This window comes from Nanorana parkeri, unplaced genomic scaffold (assembly GCF_000935625.1).
Source record: "Nanorana parkeri isolate BGI_ZX_2015 unplaced genomic scaffold, ASM93562v1 scaffold2040, whole genome shotgun sequence".
Classification (NCBI taxonomy): Eukaryota; Metazoa; Chordata; class Amphibia; order Anura; family Dicroglossidae; genus Nanorana; species Nanorana parkeri.
This window is the reverse complement of record NW_017308308.1, coordinates 101,052-115,975: the sequence shown is the minus strand read 5'-3', so window position 1 is coordinate 115,975 and position 14,924 is coordinate 101,052. Positions and strand designations below refer to the sequence as shown.

The window sequence follows — 14,924 nt, the reverse complement described above, 5'->3', positions numbered from 1 at the left end:
AATGTCACATATTGATGTGCCATCCTGAAGGAGTTGGCATGCCTGTGCAACCTCTATAGGATCCAGGTATCGCCTCATGCTACCAGTAGTGACACTGTCTCTAGCCAAATGCAAAACTAGTGAAAAACAGTCAGAAAAGATGAGTAGGGAAAAAAAGGTCAGTGGCCTCCACCTGTAAAACCATTCCTGTTTTGGAGGTCATCTCATTGTGGACCATCTAGTGTGCCTGTTGTTAATTTCATTAACACCAAAGCAGCTGAAACTGATTAACAACCCCCTTGGCTACTTAACTGACCTGATCAATATCCCAGGCGTTTAATTGACTTGATGCTATACTCTGATTAAAAAGTGTTCCTTTAATTTTTTTTGAGATATGCTCTCACCTTGCAAGCTTCATGTCAACAGATTCTGTCTGGGTAATGCACCATCTCTTTTGTTAAGGTGGCCATACACTGTACAATTCTCGTACGAGAATCGCGGGAAATCCCGCGATCGTACGAGAATCGTACAGTGTATGGAAGGCGTGCGACCGTTTCTACTGTACGGTCGAACGTCTTCCGTCGAACAAGCAGGCTTGAAAACCCGCCGAGAATCGTACGGTTCTCGGCGGGTTAGTGGTCTGCTTGTTCGACAACTGCCGAACGGGCCGGTGTGCGCACACGCACACTGCCCGTTTGCAGTGATCGGAAGCCCGCCCCTCACTGCGGTCATCGGAAGCCCGTCCCTAAGCAGGGGCGGGCTTTCGATGATCGCAAGTACGATCTGCCCGTCCAAGATGGGCAGATCGTACGAGCTTTCAATAAGCTTACGACCATCGCAAGACAAACGTCTTACTATGGTCGTAAGGTGTATGGGCACCTTAACTATTGTAGTGTATTAGCACCTTTTGCATGATATATACGTCTTGCAAATGTTTGGTTACTTACTCTGCTGATGCTATTTAAATAAATAATTTATAAGAAAAATGTGAAAATAATATTTTATGAATTGTATAGTGTCATGATGTACAGTGATAATAGTAGCACAGGAATAAATTGTATTCTGACATCCACAGGGATCCAGAGCCACAAATCCTCAATTTCCAGACCCAGCAATACAAGCTGTTCCCTCTGCTGGCCACAGCCTATGCGTTTCACTTTGTGGGATCATACATGAGCCAGAAGTATCACAGAATAACTGGAGATATCCAGCAGGGTAACCTGAGTGAACTACCAGAGGTGAGGATTGCTTTTATATAATTACTGAAATTAAGGTAGCCACACTTCTAGATTACTCTTGTTCAATCCCTTGGGTTATGAGGGGGAGAACACTGTAATGTGCCAGGTACTGAAAGAGTAAAGCAGATTTTTTTTTTCTAATCTAAATTCAGTTCAGTGAGGTTTCGCTTGCACAAGGCCTTAAGGTGTACGTTTTAATAAACCGTGATAAAACTAGCTTTATCATGAGTTAACTTTACTCAGCAGATCACTTTGTTTTACTTGGCTGCACAGAGGCTGTTTAATAACCTGCGAAAAGAAAACTTATCACACGAAACAGCTGTGAAAGGCTGAGATAAGTCGTCACGGTGATCAGTAGAGAAAGCAATGCAGGGAATGTATTCTGAGCTGCACAATGACATCCTTTGTGATAATCTACAATCAATCCTCCTGACAGGATCATAGTTTACTCTGCCAAACCACCCAATAACAATATTACAAAGCACCTCTATAGCAAAGTGCAACAGTTATTTCTCTGTTAAAATTATGAAAATTGCTAAAAAGCAGAATTTACATGCTCCGATTTGTTCAGCACGTACCATCCCTGCAGCAGTGCCTGTACCTGCTCTCAATAGTAGCCTATGTCCGCCCTCTATGTGCAGCAAGTAGTTCTTCCTTCTGAGAGCCAAGCCTCGTTCTGAGGCTACTCTAGAGATCACATGACCTTCCTCCAGGAGGCAAGCCTCACTCTGAAACTTAACCCACTGATATATTACCGGAAAGGTTTACTCAGAGTAAACCTTTCAGGGAGAAAATGCCTCTCCGCGGACATCAGGGAGCTGCTGTCCAAAAGAGTGAGACTCCCTGAACATCAGGGAGACTTGAGATCCCTGCAATACAAAAGCATGAATCAAACTACCAATGGCGGCCGCAATGCGAGGCAGTGATGGGGTTAAACATTCTAAAGGGGCACTCTGATGGAGCCAAGCAATGTAAGTGGGCACTCTGACGCATGCTGGAAATGAGAACGTTTGGCGTCCCTGAAAAAAGCCTGCTGTCCCGAGATAGGTGCATCAGCACTGTGTGTGTGCAAACACACTAGCAGCAGGTATTAATGCATTATAAACGGCGGACCATGGTGGCGAAATGGTCTTACAGACCGTTATGTGTGGAGTGCAATGTTCACTGCATCTGCCTGTAAAACATGCTCCTCAGACATCCTTCAAGCTTAATTTGGTGGGCCTGTTTCTGAAGGAGACTGAGCCTTCAACAACAAGCCCTAAGGTCACCTGAACTTACTGAACTTTACCTCACACTACACAGATACAGTGAGGGGACTTGAAACTGCCACTGTCTTCAGCATTCTACCTGGGCAGCCAACCATTGCTACTGGCAAAAATGTCAGAAATCCAGAAGAGGAGCATCTGTGCTTTATTTTACCTGTTCCTAGAGGAACTAGCTTTATGACAAGTTCCTGTATCTTCGTTCAGTGCTTCACGAGAAAAAGCCTTTATCACCAGGTTTGACAGGGTGCTAAATCAAGGGTACTTTTCACAATACTTATCCATTGATAAAGCTGTTCTCTACTTTTCTCCCTTTATTAAACAGGTACATTCCCATTACTTTCTGTGTATTTATCACCCGGGTGAGATATTTCAGTTCCTACCTGACTTATCACGGGTTATTAAACACCATTTTCTAGACTTTTCACTTTGCTAAGGTGAGAAAAGCCTTCTCACTGCTTATCACTCTCTTTCACAGTTTATTAAACGTACACCTTAATAGGGTGATTTATTATACTTGAGTCCAATCGTTGGTGTCAGTGGAAGAAATAGTGCCTATTGTTGATGTCAGTTGGTGGCAGCAATAGCTCCCTATTGTTGATGTCAGTTGGTGGCAGGAATAGCCCCTTATTGTTGTCAGTTGGTGGCAGGAATAGCCTCTTATTGTTGTCAGTTGGTGGTAGGAATAGCCCCCTATTGTTGGTGGCAGGAATAGTGTCCCATAGTTTGTTGTCAGTTGGTGGCAGGAATAGTTCCCCATTGTTGGTGGCAGGAATAGAGCCCCATTTTTTTATATCCGTTGGTAGGAGGAATAGATACCCATTGTTGGCATGAGGAATAGTGTCTCATTGTTGGTGTCAGTAATAGTGCCCATACTTGGTGTTAGTTGGTGGCAGGGATAGTTCCCCTTTGTTGGTGGCAGGAATAGTGCCCCACAGTTGTCAGTTGGTGGCAGGAATAGTTCCCCACAGTGATGCACCGCAACCAAGTACAGTACTCGGTACAAGTACAGATACTTTTCGAGCTCCAAGAGTAGACTAGAAAAAAATCAATAGTTAGAAGGCAGCTGTCATTTGTAAGGAGCACACAGAGCTCCTGGGATTTGTACATGTCTGTTTTTTAATGTATGATTTTGTTTTTATAAACCTATATAAAGTGATGCACCGATACCAGTTTTGCAATTACAAGTACTGATACTTGCCGAGTACTTACAAGTACGAGTACTGATACATTTTTGTTTATTGTCATGTGACAGTTTTTCTAAAACAATACAGACATGATTTCAGGACAGTGGTGGAGCACCAGAGCTAGGTCCCAGCTGCAACCGCTTCAACCCTGGTAGTCCTCGTGAAGTATCGGCACTGGTATCGGTATATCCCAAGTTCCCCATTGTTTTAGATTAATTGGTGGGAGGAATAGATATTCGTTGTTGGTGTCAGGAATAGTGCCCCATACCTGGTGTCAGTTGGTGGCAGGAATAGTTCCCCATTGTTGCTGGCAGGAATAATGCCCCATTTTTTATATCAGTTGGTAGCAGGAATAGTTCCCCATTGTTGCTGGTAGGAATAGTGCCCCATTTTTTATATCAGTTGGTAGGAGGAATAAATACCCATTGTTGGCGTCAGTAATAGTGCTCCATACTTGGTGTCAATCGGTGGCAGGAATAGTTCCCCAATGTTGGTGGCAGGAATAGTGCCCCACTGCAGGTATCAGTAGGAGGAATACTACTTCCAGGTAAAAGGAAGCAAAGGCCTGCAGGTTTGTAACCACTGCTTTAGCTGCTAAAACGGTTAAGTCAGCTATTTGCCTAAGTTTGCCTAAAGGTCTGCTTTAAGGCACAAATGTTGAGTATTCTGATGTGCAGGTATTTATGAATAAACTTTTCTAATCTCTTTTAAGCTCCATGCCTTTTCTGCGGGACTGAAAGCCTTTACTACATGGGTAGCGAGCACAGGTATTGAGGAATGCAGGATGGCATGTGGAGGGCATGGATACTCTCGAAGTAGTGGAATCCCTGACATCTATGTGACATTTACCCCAGCCTGCACCTATGAGGGGGAGAACACTGTGATGATGCTACAGACAGCCAGGTATGAAATGTGTAAAGCAGATGTTTTTGAAGGGGTTTTTTTTGTTTTAAAGGATATTTATTAGAAACAAACCAAAGTTTCAACAACTGATCTTGGCAATATCTTGCACCAAGAGAACCTAGTTAAAGCTGCAAGCACTATAGTGAATACAAATAAAATAAATATATACATTTTAAATGTAAAGTATATTAAAAAAAATCAATTAAAAAATATACAATTTATATAAACAAAAAAAACTAACAATCGAGACCAGTGATTGCAGTAATGTGCTCCACAATTATGAGACAACCTGGGGATCCTATGTAGCAAATTCTCTGCATGTCCAGATTTGTGTAAACAAAATCAGAGTCCATAGTGCGCACCATGTGATATTTTATTAAAGGGAATTAAGGTAGTACTAGCATGCGTAAACACAGTAAAAGCAATCCACAGGGCCAAAGCAGCACTGTCCAAGCTGACATGCTATCAGCCTGTGCTTCCAAAGCTCCACCCACATCTTGTGACATGGTGGTGGGTGGGGCTTTAGGAGCACAGAAAAGAAAGTTTCAGCTGGGCTAATTTTGTTTCCACCAATCTGGGCACGCAGAGAATTTGCAACATAGCACCGCAAGGTGAATTAATAACGATTCTCAAGATTGGGGTAGCAACACCCCCAATAATAAGGGGATTAGTGTGACCTTATCCTAAGGTCTTAAAGCGGACCTCTACCCATATCTTTACAATAACAACAAACACACCTTTTAGTAATGTTTAGTAATGACAATCTACAAACAGATACTTCTAGATAATTGCCGGCTTTGTATTCTTTGCATACCTTATTTCTCTTTTCTTTTCCAGTCTTCTCACAGTGGCCATTGCCATGGCAGATTAGTAGCTCTCCTATTACTTCCTGGATTTCTGGCACATGTGACTAGACATGTGACCGTGCACATCATCTCAGGGGAGGAAAATGCCTTTCCATGAGATCTCATGAGATTTCCTAGCAATGCTCTTCTGATGACAAGGCAATCCCAGTGTGGATTGCTTTGGCAAACTGAAGTAATTTGCACTTTCAAAGTGAATGCTCTGCAAGTGTAAGTATTTCAAAATCACAGCATTTTACACGGGACATGTCTATGTTATTATTAACCCTTTCGCTGCCAAGCCCTCCGGAACATTTTTCAAATCAGCTGGCAAAGCCATTTTTGCATTTTTAGCATTTTTTTCCTATTGATTTGATTTTCAACTGCTGGGTTGCTAGCGTTTGTAAAATACCCTCCAAACCATATATTTTCTGAAAGCGCTGGCCCGGTAGAATAAAAAGATGGTGATACTAAATTTGTAGGCCCTGCGATAATTGCGCAAATGTTACTCAAATTAATATTAAACCGATAAAAATACACAATTCAATTGTTAAAACACACCAAAATCAGTATCCGTGCACAAAACAAAATATTTTCTGATTAAATCTAAAAGATAAAACTGTATTGAGTTAATAAATAACAAATATTAGCAAATTTGTAATTGTGCCTTTTTGCGAAAATGTAAAAAATTGAAGGTATGCAAAACTGTAAATAATCGACTTATGTAAAAAATTGTTTTGGTGTTTGTGTTGTGATAAAATGATACAGGTGTATATTTAATTGCAACACAAGGTATCACAACGCATGGCAATGAGTCACAAAGCTTTGCCATGCGCGACTACAGTTAATTTAATGTTTTTTTTTAAAGAAAAAAAATTAAAATAAAAAAGATCATGCACTGCGATGCGTTCTAACAATGCACTGCAGCGCATGTGCATGGTGTGCACAACAATATGTGTGTTATGTGGGGGGAGGGAGGGGTTGTGCTTTTTTTTATTCGGGTTTTTTTTTTTTACACATTTTTTATTTTTTTAAAAATTTTATTTTGTTTTACATTTTTTTATTTTTTAATAATTTTGTATTTATTTTTTTACTGTTTGGGGGGGCTACGGTGAAATCTCTGGGGTCTAAACAGATCCCTGACATTTCCCTTTTGAAATAGAAAAAGAAATTTAGGACACCAAATCCTAAATTTATTTTTCTGCAGCCTCAGCGCTCAATGAATGGGAAGCACTCAGTACAGAGGCTTCCCATTCCATTCAGAAACTGCTGATAGTAAAATGTTTACTATCAAGCAGTTTATAAATGGGGAGAAGCCTCCATAGGGAGTGCTACTCCCCATTCAGAAATTCATGAATGAACAGGCTGTGATGTAAATCACAGCCTGTTCATTCATAACTGGGGATACATAGTACTATGGGGGTTATTCACAAAGCTGCCGAAGGATCTAGCCATAGCTTCGGCTGATCCTTCGGCTAGCTTCGGCCCCAGGACCCCTTCGGTTGAGTAGAACTGAAGGGCTGCTGTACGGGCTATTCACTTGAGCCCATACAGCTCCCGAAGTTGGCCGAGCGGCTCAGTCGAGCCGAAGGCATATGCTTCGGCTCAACTGAGCCGAGGTGAAAGCCGAAGCTGGAACGGCTGGCCGACAACCTGCTACTGACAGCTTGGCGGAGCCAGCCATCATCTCACAGTCGGCTCTGGCCACTTGCATGCAGAGACAGATCAGCATCCCCTGGTTAGCAGCTAACCATGGACGCTGATGTGTCATTACACTGAGAACCCGGCGGAGCCGCTGTGATATCACGACGGCTCCGCCAGGTTCTCAGTGTGTAATAACAGTTCAGCATCTCCTGGTTATCTAGTAACCGGAGGACGCTGGACTGCCATATCACGGCGGCTCTGCCGGGTTCTCAGTGTGTAATGACAGTTCAACATCTCCTGGTTACCTAGTAACCAGGGGACGCTGGACTGCCATTACACACTGAGAACCTGGCGGAACCGCCATGATATTCCAGCGGCTCCGCCGGGTTCTCAGTGTGTAATGACAGTTCAGCATCTCCTGGTTACCTAGTAACCAGGGGCCCTGGACTGTCATGAGAGCTTGTCGGAGCCGGCTTTGATATGACAACTGGTCCCGTGCTATAGAAAACAGTTGGGCGGAGCTAGCTGTCACTGCTAGCTCCGCCCAATCATTTTCTCCTTTTTCTGGGGGAGGGGGTCGATTTAAGTGTAATTTTATTTGCATCTTCCCTGGGAATGAGCTTTAAAGAAGCTATAACACTTTTTAATTAGTACACGCTGTGTCCTACACATAGTCATTGAACTTGGTTTGTCATTATGATTCATTTTACTCCACCCATGATGCATTAGTACTCTGCTTTCTTTCTGGCCAGGTTCCTGTTTAAAAGTTACACTGCTGCCGAATCAGGAGAACGTCTTGGTGGAATGGTTTCTTATCTGAACGATGTATCCTCTCAGCGTGTACAGCCTCAGCCTCTGGCTGGTCGACCTCAAATTGCAGATATCAATGATGTGTTTGGTCTGGTGGAGGCCTATAAACAGCGAGCAGCTTGGTAAGGAAAAAACAATGGTGAAATCCATCCCTGCTTGTACCTATATCTGTTTCTTATGCCACACTTTTAAAGCCAAATACGACAGTTCTACTTTGAAGTGCAGTAATGCAATTCTTTAACTTAAAGCTCCCTTTTTTCCTCTCATTATCAATAGGCTTGTTGTGCGTGCAGCTAGGGGTGTCCAGTCTGATTTGAAGCGAGGAAAGCGTAAAGAGGATGCCTGGAACAAGAATTCTGTAGATCTGGTGCGGGCATCTCAGGTAAGACGGAATAACCAGAACACCTTTTTATGGCAGAGCTCTCACTTAGAGCTCAAGGCAAGATTAGCATACCGGCCATGCCCGGAGTTCTCAGGATCCTAAATTAAATAGGTCCCATTTATCTCGGAGCTGTAGGCATGGTGCCTACATTTTGAAACTAGTACTTATTTTTCTTCTTTTAAAAAAACAAAAGTAAAAAATTCCATGTTTTTGTGTTGGGACTGTGTTCAGTAATGCTGCTGATGTAAATGTGCCCTTAAAGGGCACCTGCGCCCCGGCAATGGAAGTAATTTATCCTCCAAGATCACAACAAAGACTCTAAAGTCATGTTTCAGCCAGTTTCTTGCAGCTTAGAAAAAAACCACTGTATGTTTTACATTTAGAAGACTGGCAGGCTGCCAAGATTCTGTAGAAATAGAAAGTAATAGGAAAAAAAGGTTTCCGTTCCTCTGTTGTGAGTTTTGAGATCATTTTCTCTACAATACCTACAGCTACAGAGGTGAACAAAGGCTTGTTTTAAAGTGCTTTTGCTGCTCGTTCAGAATCTGTAAATTCTTTAGTGTACGTAGTGTGGGCACAGATTCATTTTAAGAAAGTTTGGTGCTAAGAGCTTTGCAGTTGCGTTATCTGATAATGTGCTTCCTACAGTTTTGGGAACATGTATTTTTTTTAGCATGGAAACAACTTTTTTAGAAGCAGGGATGAGACTTTAAGGTGGGCAGGAAAAGCGAGAAACCCTGATGGGGAGATCATGCTATTGGAGCTGCATAGATTGTATCAAGCCAGCAGCGGATTTTGTCAACTTTCAACTTCATCCATACCTCTACAATCCCTTTTGGTTGGACTGGTCTGGCAAGTTCCCAGAAACACATAACCTTGTTATTTGAAAGTCACAAATTCCACTACACTTAATTTTTATTTTCATTTTCTAGGCTCACTGTCATTACGTGGTCGTCAAACTCTTTGCGGATAAGCTGTCTGAGGTCCTGGATGCTGCTACCCATCGCATACTGAGCTCCCTTTGTCTCCTCTACGCTCTGCATGGGATCAGCAAAAACACAGGAGACTTTCTTCAGGTTTGTGTATAGTATTTATGGTATTGATGCTCTTAAAATCGTTACAAAGTTGATTTTAGCTTTACTAATTGATTCATTTTGAATGATAAATTAAACATCATGATTATTTTATTAGATACAGAGTACATAATGTGTTAAAATTTCTGTTCATACTTCTATGTCTACAGTAATTTTCTATATTCTAAAACTGCATGGTGTAGCTAGAAATAGGAATATTTTGCATCTTGGGTAATTCCATTTTCCCAAATTACTTGGGAAAGTACATTTACTATTTAATGCAACATTGTGCATGTTAGAGAACGCTGCTGCCCAGCTACCACAATATGGCACACAGTGGAATGGGGCAGCACTCTGTGCGCACACACACACAAAATGCCCTATGCATGCGTCTATTCGCATGCAGATGGTGGGGGCTGCAGGGATGGTTTTAATGTGTTGTAATTTTTATTTATCTTATTATTTTTTTCATTTTTTTTTCCACTTAACTTTACTGCTATCACACAGGGGAGAACAAGACCCTATGTGATTGCATTCGGAGGTGAAAGGTTCTCTTTATGAGCCCTCTAATTTTGTGTAAGCTGGTTATTGGCATTAGGTGGTGAAGCTGCTTGTACCCAGCATATAATGGTAACTTTAGAAGAAAAGAGGGGTGGAGGAGAATAAAGGTAGGCATAGGGAAAGGTCAGTTAAAGTGGGGAGAAAAAGGGAGGCACCCCAGGGCCACACGTCATGTCAAACAACTAGGGGCGTTTGTGGTCCTTAAATAACCAAGAACCGATGGTTAAAAACTTGAGGTGAATAACAGGCATTCAAGGGATCCCACGCTATTTTTAATTTGGGCATAGTGTCTAGCAGCTTAGATGTAAGCTTCTCATTGGACAATGTCCAATGCAGTCTTGATTTAACTTTGGCTGAATGGAGAGTGTCAGAAAGCCATGCTTTTGCAATAGTCTGTTTTGTGTCCATTTAAACATGTGTTATCAAGATAAATTGGTGTATTGTAAGGCTTTCTGATTTGAGATGAGGAGTGCCACACTAGGGTTCATGGGTAAAGAGCTTTGTAATAGAGTATGGAGCATTGTGTGGACAGTCTTCCATGGGATTTGGTCTATAGTGCACACCCACCATGTGTGCAAATGGTGCCCTCTTCAGAGCAAACCATAAAGCAATTGGGGAAGCGCCCAGATATTGCATGCACCACTAGTGGGGACATAATACCAACAAAGTAGTACTTTGTAGTTTGGTTTTCAAAGCACTCATGTTCTAGGATGAAGACCTGACAGGGTTGCATATCTGGGACCACATGTGTTCCAAGGAAACCCAAAGGCCCGTTTAGCCATGTACTTATGGGTTGGTGGGAGGAGCCATGCAGTAATGTGTAGTATAATAAAGAGATCACACCCGTGGCATGGAGATCACTTTATTCAGTTTAAATTAGAACTGCTACATCAACATCACCCGTGTCAATGGCATGTGGCGATGTAGGGGCCATCGAAAGAAGATGGATTTTTTTTTTTTTTTTTGTGATCTTACAAATGACAAGTCACCTATAAGATAAATATATGTCATTATGTCTTCCCTACAGGCTGGTCTTCTGACTTCCTCCCAATTAGAACACGTAGATCAGCGGGTTAAGGATTTGCTGGGTGTAATCCGTCCTAATGCAGTTGCTCTTGTTGATGCATTTGACTACAGTGACACCCAGCTGAGCTCTGTCCTGGGGAGATATGATGGGAATGTGTATGAGAATATGTTTGAGTGGGCCAAAAAATCACCTCTCAACAAGACCCAGGTGAGTAATGCCAAATATTATGTGTATTGGATTACTAGACCTGTACCTATGAAGTCAAAATAAAAGGCTTCTAAAATGTAGGAAGAAATGTTTTGAGAACTTGAAGTAGGAAAACCCTAACAATGAACTTTTTTGGTCTGTTAAATATACCAATAAAAATGTGTTGTTATATCTGTTGAATAGCGAAATACCAGATTTAACCTGCTGGAGCTAATAATGTTCTGTGCATTTTTGCTTGTGCTGAACTCTTATCAGTTCCATTATTTGCCCCCTCTATGGCTGTCTTTGGAATCGCTAATTTCTGCGTCACTTACATGGAACAAGCATGCAACCGGGGAAAGTTCTGGTTTGCCGACTTGTCCGTGGTGCACGGCTTAGAAAATACTGAAGCCAGTAAATTGAGGAACACAAGAGAAACCCATACAAATAGGTGGAGAGCATGCCTATATAGATGACATCCTAAAATGAATTAGACCTTGAATTAGACTTCTGTCAAGGACAGGTTAGCAATGGCAGCCCCCATACTTTCCTTATGACAGAGTCACTCTAAATTGGTTTACTTGTAAACATTTGCTCATTTTGGGCTATTGTCACTGCATGTAGGAGTTCCCTCTTGTGTAAAAACTTCCTTTGTTCCGTTCACAGTATTAAAGGCATTAACCTATTTCATTGTCCACGGTTTTTCTTTCAAAGGTTCATGAATCTTTCCACAAGTATCTCAAACCTCTTCAGTCCAAGCTGTGATTCACCACAAAACAAGAAGAACACTGGACCAGCATCACTTTAACTGGTTTTCATAGCAAATATTTTTTTAATTGTTCTTTAAAAATGTATGTTAATTTAATCTGTTGGACAGGAAGAGTATGGAAACCGAAAGTTTTAGTGTCTGCAACCTCCTCCTTCTACCACTTCTGTATGTCTGTGAAATGTAACTTTCAATGGCCCTATAGTTCAACTTAGTACCTCAAGATTCTCTCTCTCTATCATCTGGAACTCAACATCACCCCTGTATATTGGAAATTGACTTCACGGTTACATTTGTCAAATAACTATCTGTTGCCGGAAAGAGGATTACCGTTAACCCTTACATTCCAAGAAGTCTTCTTTTAGTGTCACCCGGGAATAATTAAAGTGCTGCTTTTGCTTTGAATGGAATGTACTACATTGTAGAACATTTTCTTTAGATAATAATTGTAATGTATGGTCTGTGTCCTACTCAGAGAACACAGGGCTAATGGATACAGAATGCAAAGGGATTTTAAAGTCGCTATGTAGGCAACAGGCAATTAAAAATAAGTGCAATTAATACATGAATTATATATGTACCATACAATACAATACACAATGAGTAATTTCTTATCTTGGTCCCTGTGTGTTTTATTTGGTATGAATGTGAGCATGTTGAACAGATTCAAGGTTTCACTATGATGTGTTTGGTTTTGTAATACCAGGTAGCAAAACTGTTTGCCCACTGCCTGCTTTCCAAGCTGTAAGACAAGTCACAGTTATATTACAGATCCCATATTACTGCAGAGCGAGAGCTGTTACACATACTGAAAACTGGCATCTACTTCACTTCTAGTTGCATGTAGTGAAATGCGATAGTATTGTTGGGTAATGTTGTATGCAATTACCTTTTGTATACAAGCTGAAAATGATCCAGAAAGGATTTCATTGCTGTTTTTGCAAAGTTATTAAAGCTGGACTCTAGCCTTACCTTTTTTTTCCCACATTTGTATCAACCGCTCTTCTCTTTTGAAGCGGATTACTCTCAATTGCCTGTAAGTTACTTCTCCACAAAACAAACCATTTAAAGCTGCAGCATAATGTGCCCGGCGATCACGTGCGTCCTATCGCATTGAGGCCGTGGCTACAGTGCCATTCACTTCAATGGCCCACCGCGCCCCCTCCTGCCCCACAAAAAAGTGAGCCGGCCGCAATGCGAGGCAGTGCGTTCTGGTTAGAATCGGGCCGGAATGCACTGCATCTGGTGTGAGCGGGCCCTCAGACCATTTTCTGAAAACGCAAGAGATGTTTGTGTGTGAGAATCCCAGCAGATCAGCAGTTTCTAAAATACTCAGACCAGCCCGTCTGGCACCAACAATTATGCCACGTTCAAAGTCCCTTTTCTTCCCCATTCCGATGTTCAGTTTGAACTTCAGCAGATCGTCTTGACCATGTCTGCATGCCTAAATGCATTCCGCTGCTGCCATGTGATTGGCTGATTTTAGATATTTGCGTTTAATGAGTAGTCAAACAGGTGTACCTAATAAAGTGGCCAGTGAGTGTATATTGGTAATATATTATTTTGAACCCAAGGGTCACCCCACGTTACCATCTGACCATACAATCTTTGCACAATCAAATTTAGATTTACCAAAAACTATTGGAAGCCGATTAATCGATTATTGAAAAAGTTGACAACTTTTTCAATAATCGATTATAATCGATTATGTCGATTAGTTGTTGCAGCCCTATATAATATGAGGGCCTATCTAGCCTAACTAATCAACCTGTATCCACACAGGCAGGCCCTTGTACTAGAAAGCTTTTGGTAGATCTAAAGGAGATTGTACAATTACATTCTAACCTGTGTGGTGAGGATTAGGGCTTCAAGTGTACTTGTATTACAGCAACCCTTACTGGGGACTTTTCTACAATCTGAAATCGATAAGATTATCCTGTGTGAAAATGTTAACATTTTTGAAATATTTCTGAAAATGTTAACATTTTTTTTAATGTATATTTAAAAATAATTCCAGCACAGATATCTTCCGTTTTTTGTAGTACCCTTTTATATTCTACACATTTTTCTCTGTCAGCGACAAGTTTAGTCCAGGGGTTGAAAGCTTTTCCAACAAGATCTACCAGAAAATTGCTGGCCTGCCTGGGTTTTTAAGAGAAGGAGCTAGGTAATAAAAGATTGCAGGTAATACCTACTGCACAGTGTGAATACTGTGAACTCCATTCACTATGTTAGAATTATGCATGTGAGGGTGCAAGGAGTGAAGACGCACATTCACAAAATGCTATTAGATACTGGCCTGGAACCTAGGCACGGAAACTGCCACTTTACAGGGCAGCTGTCACACCTACACGTGAAAAATCATGCAGAAGCATGATCAATAGGTAATCCAGTCGGCCCATGCTTCCTGTGCCAGATAAATGGGTACAATGATATGGGTGTCAGGTACCCATATAATGCCCTATGCAGAGACAGTAACTTTACTCTGCATGGGTGTTTTTTTTAAAGTGACCTAAACTCAGGCGTTAAATCTTAAAAATGTATTCAAGTACCCTAACTATTAAAAAAAATAAAAAACTGTTCTTTGTGTATCGCTCAGCTGTAGTTTCCTAAATCATCCCTGAATTTATACTAACACTGTCCTTTCTCCTGGAGGGTGCTACTTTTGTTCCCCATGGTCCCTGTGTGTTGTTAAAAGAGAACTATGGGGTAATCTTTATATCCCGTAGTTATCTAGGTCAACCATGGTCCCTGTGTGTGTGTGTGTGTTGTAAAGTAGCCACCACTCCAAGCTCGCTCCCGTGATGGACTACAACCTCAGTACAAATTGGTGAACTAAACCTGAGATTGTAGTCCATCACGGGACCAAGCTTGGAGCGGTGGCTACTTTACAACACACACGGGGACCACAGGGAGCAAAAGTAGCCACCCTCCAGAAGGAAGGACAGTGTCAGCACCAATTCAAAGATGATTTGAGGATCTACAGCCGAGTAATACACAAATTAGATGCATTTTGTTAATAGTTAGGCCCCGTTCACACTGAGCGATTTATCGCGCGATTTTA

General features: G+C 41.6%; 1 protein-coding gene across 3 annotated transcripts in view; it reads left to right on the top strand.

Annotated features, from left to right (window-relative positions):
- ACOX1 (acyl-CoA oxidase 1) overlaps positions 1-11,947 on the top strand; it is a 36,946-nt gene extending 24,999 nt beyond the window's left edge. For all 3 annotated transcript variants that reach the window (XM_018572464.1, XM_018572465.1, XM_018572466.1), the window contains 7 exons: positions 1,055-1,217; positions 4,379-4,569; positions 7,808-7,987; positions 8,142-8,247; positions 9,180-9,323; positions 10,909-11,115; positions 11,809-11,947. In XM_018572464.1, the coding sequence (XP_018427966.1) occupies positions 1,055-1,217; positions 4,379-4,569; positions 7,808-7,987; positions 8,142-8,247; positions 9,180-9,323; positions 10,909-11,115; positions 11,809-11,859 (1,042 nt within the window). In that variant the 3' untranslated portion in view covers positions 11,860-11,947. The remainder of the gene's footprint in view (positions 1-1,054; positions 1,218-4,378; positions 4,570-7,807; positions 7,988-8,141; positions 8,248-9,179; positions 9,324-10,908; positions 11,116-11,808) is intronic.
- Positions 11,948-14,924: the final 2,977 nt, after the last annotated feature.